The 13,208-nt window shown below is 38.2% G+C and overlaps 1 protein-coding gene across 12 annotated transcripts in view; it reads right to left on the reverse strand.

The window, feature by feature from the left end:
* LOC5571289 (septin-7) overlaps nt 1-13,208 on the reverse strand; it is a 293,920-nt gene that overhangs the window by 52,954 nt on the left and 227,758 nt on the right. For 11 of the 12 annotated variants that reach the window (XR_002499425.1, XM_021840174.1, XM_021840163.1 and 8 more), the window contains one exon: nt 9,860-9,908. The exons of the other annotated variant lie outside the window; for it this stretch is intronic. Coding sequence is in view for 10 of the 11 variants with exons in the window: in XM_021840174.1 (XP_021695866.1) it covers nt 9,860-9,908 (49 nt within the window). In the remaining variant the exon portion in view is untranslated. The remainder of the gene's footprint in view (nt 1-9,859; nt 9,909-13,208) is intronic. 12 annotated transcript variants of the gene reach the window in all.

Genomic DNA, 13,208 nt, shown 5'->3' on the forward strand with positions numbered 1-13,208 from the left:
CCCATGTTTAATTCCAGTGATAGGACCCCGTCGTACATCCCATTCCACGGCGTCGGACCCAGTATGAACTCTTACGGAACTCCCGCCGTTACTCTTAGCTCCTTTCAGCCGGCATCGGTTGCATACACCACCAGCTGATTCTCGGAGTAGCTCTGGAGAATCCGGCATAGATCGTCAGGAACTCGCATTTCATGCTGCGCTGTGGCGATGTTGGGTACTGTGAACGCGTTCCTAATGTCTACCGTAACTACGGCACAGTAACGATTTCCTTTCGTTTTCGCTTCAATACCTTCTCAGCCCTCTCCAGGACCGTCCGAATAGGGTAACGACTGTATATTTCATTCTTGATCGCTAACAGTTGGCGCCAGCGGCAAAAAGACAAACCCTTCGAACATTCAGTTTCTCTCACTGGCCACCGAGCGGTGACACTGATGTTTGTATTCTACTCACTGATCGCGCTACGCTGGATTCTCAATTTTCTCAAACTTCCAACACAAGTGCGTGGTAGTCGAGAACTGTCAAAACGTATGGAAAATAATAAAAAACTTAAATTACTTGCATTTAGGAAACTGGTTCAAAAAAGTAGTGATTAGATATCAAGCGTAATGTGTATACAAAACTTTTTGTGTTTAGTTCAACTTCCCTGGTGCTTTCTTTGCTTCAGGATTTCGTGTTTACTACCACTGAAAAAGAGCCATCTATTGCCTTTTCAGTTTTGAATATCGCCCAGTTGCATATACCATGCTCACACAGTGACCCCAGACAACCAAAATGTGCCTTGCCTTGCCTTGCCTTGATGGCTACAGCGTAGCATCACGAGGCGATATGCGTGCATATATTATGTGATGAATAAGAACATACAATGCGAGTGTATAAATATTCTACCGAACTAACCTGTGATCTCATGCGACTTAACTTATAACAAATGTTGATTTGACAGCTGCTACGGATTGATTCGACTTACTTTGTACGAGTGTACGAGACGAAACAAAATTTACAAATGAACTCAGAAAAGAAGTGTTCTATGCGAGGAAACTCATCAATCTGACGAGTTTATACACGGTGTTTTGCGGGTTTGATGTAATTAGTATGAATAAACGAGTTGTAACGTGAACTTACATGCGATTTCTGGTTGTCTGGGACGGATCACATTGGCGTTCAACATCGGATAACTCGCTCAAAACATAAACGTTGACGTAAAACATATTTTTCCCATGTTATAATATTTGTCTTCTACCATTTGTAATGTTAAGCACAACATTCAACCGCTAAATAACGGTGTATTTGACAAATGTTTAGTTGGTACCACACAGCTATCATTATATGGTCGTTTTCTGTAAGAAGTGCCGTCAGCATTCATAAGCTCCCACAGGTGGTAAAATTCAAATGTTATAGCATAAAAAATGCTCGTTCGCTTCGATTTAGTATGAATTCATCATTTTTCAAAACATTTTTCTTGATTGTTGATTCTAAATACCGAATATTAGAACTTTAGTGATTCATAATATGGACCAGGAAATGATTGTTTACCACGGTTATAGATCACTTCCAAAGAATGTAGATTTCTGCCATTTTAATCATTGGATTCGACATTTTCAGACAATAGCACTAAGGATAAAACTAATAAAACATCAAGGTTTGTCAATTTCGTTTTTAGCAGACAAAAATGGGTGGAAAACTTGGTGTGGATCGAAAACAGTTCATGTCTCAGTAACTACAATGCAGTATTACAAAATATGTGACACATTGTTAACTTTCGCCAAATCATGCAATACAGATGCATTGAGTTGAAAATCTCTTGATTTTGCGCTCTGATCCGTAATATGTCACAATTTAATTCATAATATGAGAATTGATCCATAATATGGTTTTCAGAAACCGATACAATTTTTAATTTTCATTCGATCCTATGTAAATATTACACTCCAAACAATTTACTAACCGAAGTTCCAATTTGAAACGATTCAATTCGTGTTTTTAAATTACAATTTTACGTTTTCCATGTCGTTCTATTGAATTTTATAGGTTGGACTCCACACTATTTGATCCATAACTGTGGGGTCATGGTACAACTGTATTTGTACCGTCGACTTTCCGGGGGGCTTTCTGATAATCCGTGCTCGCTCTCCGTACATTTAGCCACCCTGTTTAGGATAACCCCTTCCACGAGTTTGCCCAGTGTATCCAGCAAGCATATAGGTCAGTATGATGATGGATCACCGAGTGGTTTTATGGCTTCGGTAGCAGCATCAGCATCTGGATTTTTCATATATCTGGGAAGTGACCTTCGTCCAGGCATTTCTGTATCAGATTCCGGAATATATCCGGGTACGCTAGGATCGCCGCTTTGAGTGCCACATTCGGGATTCTATGCGTTCCGCCTTTTACAAATTCAATGCTTTCACAGCTGCTACAAGCTCGTCATTGGAGACCTGACGATCTACAGCGTTTTCTTCTTGTTCTTCTTCATCGACATACGGGGTGGGTGTGGGTGGCCACGGTGTCAGATCATGCGTTAGAAAGAGACCCTCGACAATAACCCTCAGCATTTCAGCACACGTTTCCACCGGCGTTCTCCAGGGGTTGGTGTCAGCTGCTCGGCACAGCTCCTTAAGCACTCAGAATTGCTCAGCGTTATCTCTCATTTGAAAGTAGTACTGGCTGCTTGGAATATGACCTTTCGCTCCTCTTTGCCTTCTACGTTTCTTGCGCTCTAGTAACGTCTCCTGGCTTTAAGTCAATCAGCGTGGAGGGCGTTAAGTGCCTCGTTTCATACGTACGTGGGACGTCGATCGTTCCGGGGCTCCCGTTTTCGTGGCATCGTTGTATCACATGCCCTCGCCAACGCTGTTGTCAGCTCTACCGCACCCAAGTTCAGGGCATCTTTGTCGAAAGCCTTCGTCTTGCACTGCCGGTCGCCAATTGTATTCCTCTGCATTGCCGCAGTGTTCCGCTGGCCAATCCTGTAGCGAATCGCATCCATGGCGTGTACTCTTCGCTTACCATCCAGTTCATGTTGTCCGCCAGTGATGGGCTACAAAATGTTAGGTCGATGATCGACTCTCGTCCATCTTTCCGTAATGTACTAACGGTGCCTTCGTTGCACAATCGTACGTCTAGCTTTGATAGAGTCTCCAGTAGGTTGTAACTTCTGGCATTGGTTACCCTGCTGTCATCCCTGAAGTCATCTCCATTCAGCACTGGTTTTCGACCAGCTAGCTCGTCGGTCAACTCCTCCAACATCCGACTAAATTCTTCGAGCGTCCATCTTGGAGGCGCGTAGCAGCAGCAAAAGTAGATTACGTTGATTTTGTCGATCACGAACCCCGCATTTGAGCTGTGAACTACTTCCCGGATAGGAAACATACCCCTCGCTCGTATCGCCGTTGTGCCTGTGCTATCCACCACCCAATTGGCGTTATTGAGTGGTACTCAATACGGTTCAGCTATTATCGCAACTTCTTCTTCTTATTATTGGCATTGACGTCTTCACTGGAACAGGGCCTGCTTCTCAGCTTAGTGTTCTTATGAGCACTTCCACAGTTATTGACTGAGAGCTTTCTTTGCCCCTTCGACTAAATCAGATTGCTTGATGTCGTACGTAACCATCAACGTATCTAACAGCCCTGCAAGCGAGCAGCCGGCGTAAAATTAGAAAAATAAAAAAACGAAATGCTGTGATCAAGTGATTGTTTTTAGCACGGTTTGGTGAAATTTTAAGTTGTTTTCATCAGAAATCAACCAGTAATCGTTCTTTTCTTAACAAGTAGTGAAAGTAAACTGTGTTGGAGGTTCTACGTTTAGCGAAAGTGGTAAAGTTTGGCGAAAAGTGTTCTTCGTTCGCAGTGTAAACAATGTAGCAAAGTTAAACGGCCGTGTTGAAAATTAGCACGGCTTTTGAAATTTCCACCAGCTAGTAGTGTTAAAACTTCGGAAATCGTAAGGTAATAGTCTTCTGATGTCTCGTTAGCAATTTGGGAGTGAACTTAGTGTAGGTAAGTGAAATATTTTGAGAAATAATGTGAACTTCTAGAAATGTGTTTGTATATGAGAGGAAGCCATTTTCACTGCCATGACAGGGATTCCTTCCTATATGTCCTTAAAGTGAGCTTGCAATTACCCGAAAACTTCTTACGATTGTGTGAAATGAACAAAGGATTGTGAAGCAGAAGCAAAAGTAACCAATACAGTGCCATCGATAGCGTACTTGCAAAGTATCGTTAACATTTCTGACAGCGTGATGAAAGTGTTAAAAATGTGTTTATGATTTATATCGAGGTAAATAAACTCATAGTAGAATGATTAAAATCAAGCTTCAAAATCCAAGTTGACCGCTACAATTTTTCACTTCATTATTGCTCTTATACTTCACTCGACTCGAACATAACACCAACGATTGAAAACATGTTTCTTTGTTGTACAAAAAAATGATGTTTTCATTGATTGCACTCGCCATATTTGTCAAAATCGTAGAACATGATTCAGAAAATCGTTCATTTCATAGGGTAAATACCATTGCTCACCTAGTTTTTGTAGCCTATCTTACTCAGTTTTTTCTCAGCTTTCGGACGGTGACTCCAGAATTTTAAACGAGCGGTGCGCTAATGGTGAAAAAAAAAACGGTTTTTCTAACAAAATTCAAGATGGCACCCAAATTAAAAATGGCCGCCAACATTTTTTTAGTCACAGATGCCACTAAGTTTGTTATGTGTTCCAACGGAAAAATGAGACATATACCGTCAAGAAATACCTAAGATTTATCCAAAAATGGGCTTTTTCGCAAACTGTTTCGCTAGCTGGCGTACGAGGGGTCCACCAAATTGACCGAAAGCAGGGTGTCTACTACCTGGAAAAACCTGGAAAACCTGGAATTATCAGGGAATTTTATTCAACCTGGAAAAAACCTGGAATTCTCAGGGAAATTCGATCACAATCAGGGAAATTATTTGAAGGCAGTAATTCATCGTACAATATTTTCACGACAAAGGATTTTTGCGTCAAAACGCAGAGCAACCATTATTTGCTAGAAAATTCGCTTGAATTGAAACAAATTTGGCTGCGCCGCTATCAAAACGCTATTTGACGATCATTTCGAGTTTGAAATTTTGTCAACTTACCAAAACATGATTGACGTTTTCAATATTTTTACATGTAATTAGTAAAGGATTAACTTATCTAGGGCCGGTGGCAGGTTTCTTTTTAGTTAATTGGTCTTTATTTCAATTCAAGTCTCTGAAAAGCTACTATTTTTTATTGAAGGTCTCTAAAATCTCTATTTTCACCAAAATGGCCTCTGAAGTCTTTTTTTTATCTTATCTTGCTTGCAGATGCAGATAATTAATATGCTGAATTTCTTCTTATATTTCTTAAGTACAGTTTCAGGAATTATCCTAGTGGTTTTTCCAGGGACTTCATTTAAAATACTATCAAGAACTACTACAGGGTTCTTTCCAGAAATTTCTCTACCAACTCTCTACTCTTATCCAGAGTTTGCCTTAGGAAATCCTTGAACACTTCAACGTTATTACCTCTTGTAATTTTCTCAGGAATTACTTTGAACAATTTTCCAAAGACTATCCCAGGACTTTCTCCAGTTATTTTTTTCACTAACTTTTCAATCGAGTTCTTCAGTCGTTACTATAAGAGATCTTCAAAGATTTCTACAGAATTTGCCAAGAAAACCCGCAAAGGTAAATTCCAGAGATTTTGGTACATTTAGTTCTAGGTTTTGTTTTCAATAAAACCTACTTTAAATTTCTACGCCATTTCATCTACGGATATTCCATGTTTCATGATTGAGTTTTCCTAGATTTTATTCAAGAAATTTTTCCAGCATTGCAACGAAGGATTACTGGAGTTCTTTCAAAAAAATTTCTATGAATTACTCAAAATCTCCCCATGGAATATTCATTTTAGGTTCCACACCAGTTAACGCTACTGCATTTTTTTTCAAGAAATCCTCCGATCTTTCATACTTTTTTATGGATTTCGTCCTATGTTTTTCGAGGAGTTCCTTTACAAAATCCGGCGGAATATTATCCAGAGATTCATTTAATTTTTTTTTTAATTATCTTAGCAAAAATCTGAAGAATCTTGTGAATTTTCCTCAAGAAGAACTCACTTCTCGAAATCCTTGTTCATCAAGGGTGACTTAAGAACATACGCAAATTTATACAGAAGTTACCCTATGATTTGCTTACAATTATTTGATAACTTCCCAAAGACATATTAGGAGCAATCTCTGGAATAATTCCACTAAATTTCTCTAATGGTTAAAATCTCAAAGAAATTTGTAGAAAATCCTGAGAAATCCTTGGAAACATCTGGTTGAATATTCCAACATGTTTTAAACAGGAGTCCTGGAGGATGTTCTAGAAAAACCGGTGGTCCTCCATTTTCTTGAAAATGTATCAGAAATATTATATTAACGACATATCTATTGGAATCCCTGAGGAATTGTTTGCGGTATTTTTTGGAAAAATCCAGGTTTTATTTTGAGCTATTCAAAACATTTTTTTTAGAAATTCATTGAGAAAATTATTAGAGAGATTTCATGGAAAATAATCACTAAATGAACTTTTGAAGAAAAAAAATCGCTCATATAAAGTTATATATCCATTCTCTGATAAATGTCTGGTCGTATCAAACTCTTTTCTCCTGGTTACTGTTAGGTCTCGTTTTTTTTTTATTACCGTTTGGTCTCTTTTCGAACTCTTTTTGAGTCCTGCTTACTTATTTCAAGAGAGACAGTTAGTCGCTACAAAAACTGCTTCATGCACAATTTTCAAAATTATTGGAAGATATTTGATTTCATTACTAAAAAATCCAAGAAGACGCATATTGATGCCCTTAACAGTTCCGGTCAGTTCACGATGATGAACAGAGTTTTTATATGCAATAAAAGATTATTGGCAAATAAAATTCATTTAAATAAAACTTGAACTTTGGTACTTGTTTTTAATTATGAATCGTGGTTACGGTTAACCATCCGAGTGGAAGTTTAACAACTACCGAAAAGCTAAACATTACATATACTTTGCAATTGGATTAAATGGACAAATTGATGTGAAGTTTTGCGAAAAAGTTACACGTCTTCTCAGTGAGAATCGAACTCACGACTCCCTGATCTCTAGTTAGAGCGCGTTACCCCTACGCCATGAGAGCACTCATGGACGCAGAAGTTGTGTGCTATTTCATTACCTAAAAAATAATGCGCTCTCGGGCTAGGCATTGGATATATATAGAAAGCATTGTGTTTGGATGGGCATTTAACTCATCCAAAAGAGGTGCACTTTGCGAAAAAGGACCACGTGATTATTGAGCTGAAATCGAATTCAGGTTAACTTCTGCGTCTATGAGTCCTCTCATGGCGTAGCGGTAACGCGCCCTTACTAGAGATCAGGGAGTCGTGAGTTCGATTCTCACTGAGAAGACGTGTAACTTTTTCGCAAAACTTCACATCAATTTGTCCATTTAATCCAATAAGTATATGTAATGTTTAGCTTTTCGGTAGTTGTTAAACTTTGGTATTATTAGCACCTTCATTAGGGTGGTTCAAAAAATCGTTTTTGCTCCACACCGCTTATTCGATTCTAGAATAAATTCTGAGTGTTCTCACAAAATTTGAGCTCATTTGGATCAAAATTGAGACTGCACAAGCCCTTCAAAGTTTGTATGGCAATTACTATGGGAAAAGCAAGCAATTCATTCAATCGGTTATAGTGTTTGTCCACGTGTTCTCAAAGGTTAGAGCAACGCTGATTGTGTTAGATACATTTGTCAGCTACAACTTTGCCGAAGACCGTTTTCTTATCGGTTGTCTCAGTAATTAGTTATTGATTTTTGTATGAGTTGAAAATCTTTTGCTATAATTAAAGAGCTGCTCTGAAGGCATCACTGGATATATTCAGTAAAACATAGGGTTTGTTCATATATTTCATAACGCTAAAATTGGCCATTTTGGACACCCACCCACCCCCTTGTAACGCTTTTCGTATTGATACTTTTTTATTTTTGTATGAACCGTAACAGCAACAGCTTTTGGACACCCACCCACCCCCTACAGCGTTATGAAATTTGTGAATGGGCCCATAGTAGCCATGAATAATTGTGTGTGCTATGTTTCGCGCCAGATGCAGCAATGTTACCTGTTTTGAAGATAAATGAGCACTGCTCAAGAATTTTCGATTGGATATACCTAAATCAATAACTAATTTCTGAGACGTCCGATTGCGATGCGGTCTTCGGCAAAGTTGTAGCTGATAAATGTATCTAACAGTTTCAGCATTGCTCTAACTATTAAGAGCGCGTAGGCAAACACTATGGCCGGTTGAATGAATTGCTTGCTTTTCCAATAGTAATTCCCATACAAACTTTGAAGGGCTTGTGCAATCTCAGTTTTCATCCAAATAAGCTCAAATTTTGGGAGGACACTCAGAATTTGATCTTGAATCGAATGAGCGGTGTGGAGCACTCTAACCTTCATATTGGAATATTGAATGTTTGAATAGATTAAGCACGCGTTAAAAATGTCTAGAAGTGTATAAATTGCTATTAAATCAAAAACACTTTAAAAGTTGTCATTATTTTGTTTTAGACATATAAAATTAGTGTATTACTTGAACCTAGACTAGAAATATTTTGTGAAATCTGGAAAAACCTGGAAATATCAGGGAATTTCATTTCGGTTAACGAGTAGACACCCTGGAAAGGCCACCCTTTAGTTTTAGCAGTGACATAAAATTGGAATTCTAACGATGGATGCCGATGGCGGCCTGGTTTCAGCGAGAATTGCTCACATGTAATGACAAATAAAATGCTAAAATGACACCATTTCACTTCAAAAATTATCTAGATAATTAACAAATATGCTCATTAGAAATACATTTTTGCAATTTACTTTATATCAATCACAAAGCACAGCACTTAACTTAAAAACTATCTGCAATTGTAAATTTATAGCACCAGTATTTTACAAAATAATCTTCCTGGTGCAGATAGATCAACACTGTACGTCCACTACCCCAGGGACCTTGGCGGTATCTTCTAGGACTTCTAGAACTGCGTTATGTCTGCATTCGTAAGGTTCCTAAGGGCCTCGCCACTCTCTTCCAAACTAAAATGGTCTTATCCACCGGTGTACTTTAGTGCCAGTGGATAATGCCATACGCGTCAAAAATATAGAGCGACTTCACCGGATATTGCCTCTCGTTTTGAATATTGCAGCACTCCCGAAAAGCTTAGACTACACCACAAAACAACAAAAGCAACTTATGCGTACCTGTGTTTAAACTTTGCAGTGTTGTAACTTCGAATGCGAAAGAAGTGTTTGATTATTCGATTCTGTTGCTTGCTCAAATGGGGTCGAGACAGAATCGGGATTAATCGTGTCCGATTTTGCGTAGTGCGATGACGAAAAGGTATCGGTATTTTAAGTTCATGCCTTCATTTCCACTTCAAACTATAATTATAACGTTTATCAAAACGAATTCTTCCAACAATCAACCTTCTACCATATACAAACTCCCAGTGTTTTCTTGTGGAAGGGAAGAGGACTCCAAGGCTCCCTCAAAGCAAGTAACACATCGATATTTACCTCCCATCCCGAAGTCGACCTGCATTGGAAGCACGTGTATTTTTTCATAATTTGTCCACATTCACACACCCACAATGAGTTACTTATCTCAGAAAAAAATAAATAAAAGGTCAACTGGAAACTCTGACTAGACATGCTTAGTAACTTTTCGTGTTGACAGTTTCATGACACTGCAACGCCATTTCCATGTGTTTCCAGGAAATAATGACATTATTCAAGCGTATGTATCCTGTAAGTTTATGATTGAATTTTGATCCTACTTACCTCGCGTTTGCAAAACTCTCGTCCTGTTGTACCTTTTGTCGATTGTGTACTGTAAAATGAAGAAAAACCGTTGATACGTCTACGATACCCATAACGACATAGATGACGAACGGCTTCGGCTTAAAAGCTTAAGCCACATGTTTCAGTGTTAAGGTGTGAGAAGTTCGCATTGAAACAAACAGAAATCTTTTATCTCGTAAACCGTGAAATCAGCTTGAGGCCATCTATTTTGGTGAACCCTCATATCTAACAACACTTCAACACGTGAAGACTTCGGCATTATCGTAAATCAAAATCGTTCGAAACTCACCACCATCGTCCATACTACGATTAGCACGAATACTATCAACGGAATCACGATATAGGCGGACATGTTATCTTCTTGAACGGTTGGAACTGACAACGCGCCCTCTATTGTTTGTCGTAGCTTCCCCTCTTGATTGATCAATCAAAAAAGATAGGGAATGCACTGTATCCCGAACCACTCGCAAACTTCACGCTTCCTGCTTCCGCACTGAGAGAGAACTCGGGCCCGTGACACAGAAAGCGGAATACCCAGGCAAGCATCGATAAACGGCATGCAGTTTATCTTTATTTGCGTTGCGATAAAATCCGATCGAACGCGATAAGACGACGGCCAGTGATTTCACCACCATCCGGATAAGTCGATGATGTAGTTATGCGGTGAAAAAGCTCGAAGAAACGACTCCAGCGCTCAGTTCAGGGATGGTAGGAAATTTCGGAATCAGTGAGCTTCCCGGTTTTTGTCAAGCATTTATTCAAATTCATTGCAAGCCGGCTTGAACGACTCTGATCCAGTGGAACGCAACCCCCTAGAAAAAATTTAGCACCCCATAGAAATTTACTTTAATGCTGAGATAGCATTTTGCTTAAGCAGGGTGTCGACTCAATTTTGAAAACATAATTCCCTGACTTTCCCTGACCTTCCAGTCGTTTTCCAGAAAAATTCCAGCTAACTGAATTGGTTAAATTGAAGTAGGCTTTGTACAAGAAGATACATATCCAAAGATTTGCACGATGTTTAGTTTATGTTATAGGTCGAACGTACAAACTGAGGAAAAGTTCAACTTTACTGAAATATACCTGTCAGATAACATTCTAGAGCGCTTATTTTAGTTGATATGATAAAACTGAGCAATTGAGTATCTATTACTTTCCAAATTTGAAAATTCGTATGAACAAAGATGTACTCAGCTACTAAACTACCTCAGATATAATTTCACAAATTTCAGGCATAAACGGCAATTTTGGACTCCTTCCTGCCTAAACATTGTTATTTTTTTTATATAATACGCAACACTATTACGATCATCCACCATGCTTTTTAGTGGAAGAAAGTTATGCTAAAATTTGGCCATTTTTTCCAGGTAAAAAGCTAGCCATTGCCAAAGAACTTTCTTGGAGAATTGCTTCAAGGAGTTCCACATCGATGTCTAACAAATTCCTATCGAAATTCTTAAACATATATTTCCAGATATTTCTCCGTGAACTCTTTTAAGATTTCCTCTATAAGCTCCTCATCTCCATGATTCTTTCAAATTGTTAGAGAATTTCTTTCAGTCTTGAGTTTCTCCAAGAATAGCATTTGGAATTCGTAGAATTCAGGATTTTTCAGGAATCACATAGAATTTTTTCCAATTTTTTTTTTTCATTTTTTTTCTTATGGTACTTTCAATAATTGTTAACGATGTTTCGTTACAGGTAATTTGTTGTTAGTTATTTTTTTTTAGGATTCCGATATGAATTACGTAGGTTTTCTCCCGAGGGATTTATCTAAATATTCTTAACTGAATGCATTAAAGGATTGAACAATGCGCTAATAATAAGTTTTCTGATGTTCCTCTTGAATTTGTCGTGCCTTCAGAAATGGCCCGAGGTACAACTTTTGCATGAGTATCTCCAAGTTATCTCTCCAAACGCCAATAGATTATCGAGGAGATTCTTTCATAGAACATTCCTGAAATTTCTGCTTTTCAATGATGTTTTGGATTCCCTGATGAAAATCAAGGATTTTCGAGAGGTATCCTCAGAATTTCTCGAGAATTTCCTGAGTATTGGGAAAAAACTCGGCATATCTTTAAGTAAGCTCCTGAAAAAATCAGGAAATATTCTGTCCATACCCTTATATCTGAAACATAGGCATTTTTGGACCAAATTTTTCATTTATTTTTTCATGCTTCAACCGAAAAAATGTACCATCATCAGGAGCAAAATTAAGAGAATCAAACAGCGTTCAGAGCTGAAAAAATTATCGATTGAGCGCCACCAGCGACTTACCAAAACCTTTTTTTTTTGTTTTTTAATAAATGATTGTTTGATTCACCAGATTTGTGCTCTTGAAATTTTGAGATACGGTTTTTATTCATCTTCACTCAAATACTAGAATCCTATTTGTTTTTCTCTATAAATAGATTCACCAGATTCACTTGGATAGCTAACTTGTAAAGATTGACATGATTGGGTGGAGTTAATTCCCTTTTTTAAGATTTTGAGCAAAATGCGCGAAACTAGGCAATGAGTTGGTCTAGGAAACTTTAGAACAAAATATGTATAATCCACGCCAATTTCGAAGTAGTTGTTCGTAGAGAACTGTTAAAAAGCAAACAATTTTGAGTATAACACCTTGGACAGATAACCTGATACATATACCATGGACAAGTCGTCAAGAAAATTATTCCAAGGCTATCCTGAATGAAGACAATTATCAGCATGGAACTCATTTCAAGATAATTTTACCATGGTACGTATACCACAAATGTGTCATAAGTATGTATAAATTTATTGCATAAGTACAGTTTACTCTAATAAGCATAATAGCATTTTCTCAATGGTGAACTGCTATTTTAAAAGATTACTTGCACATTTTCTCGATATTTCGTATTGATAGTGAACATCATGATTATTAACTTATTGCTGACTTTTAATGTTGTAGTATTGATATTTTTTCCCTGACCTCAAATGAAATTCCCTGATTTTCCCTGACTTTCCAGGTCAAAAATAGAATTCCCTGACAATCCCTGACTTTCCAGGTTTTTCCAGGTAGTCGACACCCTGTTAAGGATTTTTCGATCGAATGGGTCAAGCTATACCTAGCTTTAACCTTTCGGTCGTCGCGCGAATTTTTGTAACGCGAGTAGTCGCGCGTTGTACTTTGTACAACACCCTTGGTTTTGCGAATATCCCAGGAGTCTGATCACTTAGAAAGATGACATCTTCGGCAAAGTTGTTCAGTAGCTCAAGGGCTATCATTATTTTAGACAAGAAATTCGGGATTTTGCCACTAGGCGGCGCTAGTGAGCATGAATCTTTTGTATCGCAGATCTTAGGA

This window comes from Aedes aegypti, chromosome 2, assembly GCF_002204515.2.
Source record: "Aedes aegypti strain LVP_AGWG chromosome 2, AaegL5.0 Primary Assembly, whole genome shotgun sequence".
NCBI classification, from domain to species: domain Eukaryota; kingdom Metazoa; phylum Arthropoda; class Insecta; order Diptera; family Culicidae; genus Aedes; species Aedes aegypti.